This window comes from Vicia villosa, unplaced genomic scaffold (genome assembly GCF_029867415.1).
Source record: "Vicia villosa cultivar HV-30 ecotype Madison, WI unplaced genomic scaffold, Vvil1.0 ctg.002324F_1_1, whole genome shotgun sequence".
NCBI lineage: Eukaryota > Viridiplantae > Streptophyta > Magnoliopsida > Fabales > Fabaceae > Vicia > Vicia villosa.
This window is the reverse complement of record NW_026705895.1, coordinates 175,116-180,639: the sequence shown is the minus strand read 5'-3', so window position 1 is coordinate 180,639 and position 5,524 is coordinate 175,116. Positions and strand designations below refer to the sequence as shown.

The 5,524-nt window shown below is 30.6% G+C and overlaps 1 protein-coding gene across 1 annotated transcript; it reads left to right on the top strand.

Moving 5' to 3' along the window:
- The first annotated feature begins 2,088 nt into the window (after positions 1–2,088).
- LOC131638502 (myb-related protein 2-like) lies at positions 2,089–4,428 on the top strand. The gene is made up of 6 exons (XM_058909064.1): positions 2,089–2,418; positions 2,520–2,596; positions 2,786–2,849; positions 2,941–3,043; positions 3,135–3,204; positions 3,507–4,428. Exons 1-6 carry the CDS (start codon positions 2,211–2,213, stop codon positions 4,254–4,256), a joined length of 1,272 nt encoding a protein of 423 aa, XP_058765047.1. The 5' UTR covers positions 2,089–2,210; the 3' UTR covers positions 4,257–4,428.
- The last annotated feature ends 1,096 nt before the right edge of the window (positions 4,429–5,524 follow it).

Genomic DNA, 5,524 nt, shown 5'->3' with positions numbered 1-5,524 from the left:
TATTCCAATCCACATGCAAGAAAACTACTTAGGAACTTACCTTTAACTTTGCCTAAAGTCTCTCATGATTCTCTTTGGCAGCATTAAATATTCTCAAATATCAGAATCAAGAACAAGAACAACAAGAAGAAGTGATATCAAGATACTGTTCAAGGAATCTTTTGCTACATGTATTTTTTTTTATTATAAAAGTTTTGTACCTATATAATATGTTTATTCAGATATGGTTTTGTTAATAGCCCTCTACTTCTATATGTTGTGTCTGATGATAGATTATTGGAAGAAGAATTTTAATCAATCAGTGTAATAACATAACATCTTTCAAATTGAATAATAATCAAGATTTGCATGCAACTGACACATGCAATGCTTATAGATTGCATGGTTTTAAACAAAACTGAATCAGATTCTAATACATTTTTTTAAAAATTGTTTTCATAGTGTGGTTTAGTATGGTATATGCCATTTAGTGGAACTTGTCTAAGGATAAGAACAAATCTATATACAAAAAAAAATTAAATTTATATATAAGTATAGTTACATTACATAACATAATATAACATAATATAACATAATAAGGAATTGAATGACAAAAGTACTTATTCTTACATTAAGAATCAGAAACATTAACTATGGTACAAGTCAAATGCAAGGTAATAAGTGGTCCTATAAATGCATGAACTAGTACTGTATTTAACAAAATGATGAAAGTATAAAAGCAAGTACAATTCTCTCTTTCCTTTTTTTATTAAGTCCTGGCTGCTTAGGATTCCAAAGGATAGGGACTGTGTTTTTGTGCCAAAGAAAGAATTAAAAGTTTAGGGTCCATCTTACTTATATTTTAAATGGTGCAAGCTGAATAAGTACCAAACTTATTGAAGGAGACAAAAAAGAATGTGTTCTTATTCTATTCTTTTACCTCCAAACACTCCAATATAGCAAGCATCTTTTCTTTTGTTAATATCCAATCTTGCATGTTATGGTGGTTTAGTCAATAGAATCCAATTTATATATTATGTCTTTTTCTTGAGACTTTACTATAGATCATATAACATTTATTCATCGATATGTGTTCATGTAAAAATGACAGCAAGATTAACAACAAAATATGTAGGCTTATAAGTTCTTAGAATCTTCGTCTCTAGAACAAAAATAAAGGATGGGTTTTGGCTGTTCCAAGTAGAGAGGATATCAGATTCTTGAGAACCAAGTTATTATAATATGAAAAAGAAGAAAAAAAATATATACTCTTTCAAAATTTGAGCATATGATTCTCACTTTTATCTGGCAAAAGAATAAGAATGCATATTGGGTTAAAATTTCAAGGATCTATTCTGGAACCTAATGCAGTTTGGAAAATTGATATTTGCATATATCTTTCTTTTCTTTATATTATAAATATTTCAGTTCATGTACAATTCATGCACCTCAAACCCATAATGTGTGAATAAAAGTTGTGTTAGGAAAATAAAAAATATAAAAATATATAAAAATGATTTCTCATAGAATTTGACAATTAGGCTAAGTTCAAACTTCAAACATTAAAAAGACTCCTCAAAATTTGAAAATGAGAAGGGTTCAGCGAATACGAATACGAGCTCATTTTTTGAGTGAAGACGTGATTTCTAGACTATTTGAGTGGTGGCTCTTAGTCGAATGTGACTACCCAATAACTTTAGGCTTCTCTTGTTATCCAATTGTGGTATCAGAGTCAATAGTTCGACTAAAGGTGACTAGATTCTTGTATCTGAAGTCGTCCTAAAAATTAGATAGGCAGCTACTTATTCGTTGATGTATCAGAGTCAACGGTGGTGAAAGAGACTCCGCTTTATGAGTGTATACCTAACGAATGGATGAATTCACACTTGAGAGAGAAATTATTGAAGCTAAAATGGAGAGCACTATCTAAGAATGGAAAGTGTAAGTTGAGAAATGGCCCCCACAAGTGAACAAAAGTAGGAAGGAATAGTATCTATTCAATAAGGTCACCCCTTAGAGAAGGATTAACTTTAAATTTTCAATTGGTTCTATTCAAGATTCCATGGCTCAACCTCTCTTGTGTATATAAATACAAGTCTCAGCATGACTTCTGCTGAAAAGAAGAACCAAGCAAGCTCAAAACAAACATCCAAAAGTTCTCTTATATTATTGGATACCATCAACCACAAAAACACTTCAAAACAAAGGCTCTACTCTATCTACCATACAGCATGTATCATCATCATCACCAAGCAAAAAATATTCACTCTTCTTCAAGAATGTCAATTCCATCTGAGAGGCACATGTTTCTTCAAACTGGGAATGGATCTAGTGATTCTGGACTTGTTCTTTCGACTGATGCTAAGCCTAGATTAAAATGGACACCTGATCTTCATGCAAGGTTTATAGAAGCTGTCAACCAGTTAGGTGGAGCTGACAGTAAGTATACTTACATATATACATACGTATATACATACATACATACATACGGTGTGGATCAACAAATCTCGAGGAATTTAATTACCTTCTTTCTATTGCAGAAGCTACTCCAAAAACAGTGATGAAACTCATGGGAATTCCGGGGCTTACCTTATATCATCTAAAGAGCCATCTTCAGGTAAAAACATCAATGATCTTTATCATATCAAGACCATTTAATGATACGTTGTTAGAGTCTATATGTGTCTGATGTCTGCGTCTGTGTCAGTTTCTCATATATAAAGCCACAAACTAAGAATCATGTTTTACCTTAGTTTGTATGGTGCAATTACTGATCAATGATCATGTTATTGTTTTTGTCATACAGAAGTACAGATTGAGCAAGAATCTGCATGGACAAAGCAACAATAATAACGTGACACACAAAATAAGTAAGAGAACAATCTTTTTCATTTCTTCAAATCTAAAGTTAATTAATCAGAGAGCTATTGTATAACAACATATACTTTTTATATTCATCAGACACGCATTCGGCTTCGGGAACTGATGAGAGACTTTCGGATCAAACCAATGGAACTCACATCAATAAATTAACCCTTGGACCGCAACCGAATAACAACAACAAGTGAGAAAAAATAAACAAAACTCCTTTTAATTACACTCTTCATGACATCTTGTTTAAGATTTTATGCTAACTTTTGTAACTCTTTTGGTAGAGATTTACACATAAGCGAGGCGCTGCAAATGCAGATTGAGGTTCAGAGAAGACTCAATGAACAACTTGAGGTAAGTCTTTGCAACTTAACTAATATATGCATGCTCATTTTATATCATATAAGATCCTCTCCAACAACCGCGAAATTGTTGATCCTTTATTTTATATATAAGATCTAATAGTTCTTCAACCGCTACAGAGAATCAAAACATGTTGGATCATATCAGATCCTCTGCAACGGTTATAGAACTGTTAGATCTTATAGTATCTAATAGCTTAGATCCAAACACATTAATTTTGTTTTTAGACAATCCAATGGCTCTTAAATTTTTGTTTCTTGAGTTGTAAGAAACAATTTACAAACCTTGTACAGGTACAAAGACACTTGCAGCTTAGGATAGAGGCACAAGGAAAGTACCTTCAATCAGTGCTAGAGAAAGCTCAAGAAACACTTGGTAGACAGAACTTAGGAATAGTAGGACTTGAAGCTGCAAAAGTTCAACTTTCAGAGCTTGTCTCAAAAGTATCCTCACAGTGTCTAAATTCAACATTCTCAGAAATGAAGGAGTTACAAGGCTTTTGTCCTCAACAAATACAAATCACAAACCAACCAAACGACGGCTCGATGGACAGTAGTTGCTTAACATCGAGTGAACGATCACAAAAGGAACAAGAGATCATTCAAAATGGAGGGTTTGGTTTAAGACACTTCAACAACAACAACAACAACAACAGTCATGTGTTCATGGAAAGAAAAGAACAACAATTAACCGAAGCGGCGGCTTCTATGCAAAACCTTAGAAACACTGAGGTACTAAAATGGTGTGTTGATGAAGTGAAAAAGAACAGTAATTTTCTCACCCCTTTAGAAAGAAATCATGGAAACTTGTCTATGAACATTGGAGTTGAACAAAATCACTCAGATGTTGTTGGTGAGTTTCAACACAGAAACACTGCAAGAACAGAAACAATGAAATCAGTGGATGATAATAATAATAAGATTCAACAACAACCTTCTAATTACTTCTCAGCTTCAAGATTGGACCTAAACAGTCGTGGAGATAATAATGAAGGTGCTACAAGCTGTAAACAGCTTGATTTGAATAGGTTCAGTTGGAACTGAGATGATGAGATTGAAGGGATAGAGAGTGAATTTTAGCCAAATGATAATAAGTTGATGTAACAAATTTAGAGCAATGATGAATTTGTAATCAACCATTATGTTATGAAGGAGATAGCTCCTGTATAATATTGATACAATTTTATTCTAGATAATTCAAATTAAGTTTATGATCTGATATCATATATAGTACGTAACATGCATTGTTTATTCACGAGCGTAATTCCATGTTTTCAACTCAAATATTAATCATTAAAATGGCATTAAGATGACGAACTAGTTTTTTTTATTACAGCATCAATTTGTCTTATGCGGGATTTTAAATTGCAGTTACAGATGTTATCATTATCATTATTGCGGATGTCTATAGTACAAATTATTTAAAATTAAAAATACATTTTTTTTCTACTAAAAATACTCTCTCTCCTCATTGTTATTCCTAATAGCAAAATACAAAAACTTTTTTGTCCATATTATAAGTTATTTAAAATACAAAAATATCATTTTATTTTCTATTTTAAAATATATTCTCTTTCTTTCTCTCCTCCTCTATTAATATTTACAATATAATACTCTTTTGTATCAAATGAGAACTTTGACTATATTAAGAATTAAGAACTTTTAATAATAAACATTAGATTTGAATTAATGGCTCAGATTTATCTCATATTTTAAAATATTTAATTAATGTTTAAGTGACCAAATTATTTCTGTAATATGTATTTAACATATGAGGTAAATCTGAGCCATTAATTCAAATTCAATGGTTACTATTAAAAATTCTCAGTTCACATTATAGTCAAAGTTCTCATAGAGACGTATCAAATGAGAACTTTGGTTATTATGATAACTGAGAACTTTTAATAATAACCATACGATTTAAAATCAATGTCTTTCACTAAAATTTTAAGAGACAATAATTAATAGATAGATTCTAGTTTAAATATATATCACATAAATACATATCTAAACATTGATTTTAAATTGTAAGGTTGTTATTAAAAGTTCTCAGTTCTCATAATAACCAAAATTCTCATTTGATACGTCCCTTATATATATATATATATATATATATATATATATATATATATATATATATATATATATATATATATATATATATATATATATATAGGTGACTCAAGTGAAAACACTTGGTTATAATGAGAAATGAGAACAATCAGCTATAGCCCTTAGATTCTATTCAAGGAAATTTGTGGTATAGATTATATCTTACTTAAAATAAACATACGATTAAAAGTTACACACAA

Bases quoted from the DNA above. Each gene is read 5' to 3' on its own strand.
- LOC131638502 (XM_058909064.1), top strand. From the start codon at position 2,211: ATGTATCATCATCATCACCAAGCAAAAAATATTCACTCTTCTTCAAGA. The intron at 2,850-2,940 runs GTAAGAGAACAA...TATATTCATCAG, and splicing joins TAACGTGACACACAAAATAA to ACACGCATTCGGCTTCGGGA. The intron at 3,205-3,506 runs GTAAGTCTTTGC...AACCTTGTACAG, and splicing joins GACTCAATGAACAACTTGAG to GTACAAAGACACTTGCAGCT.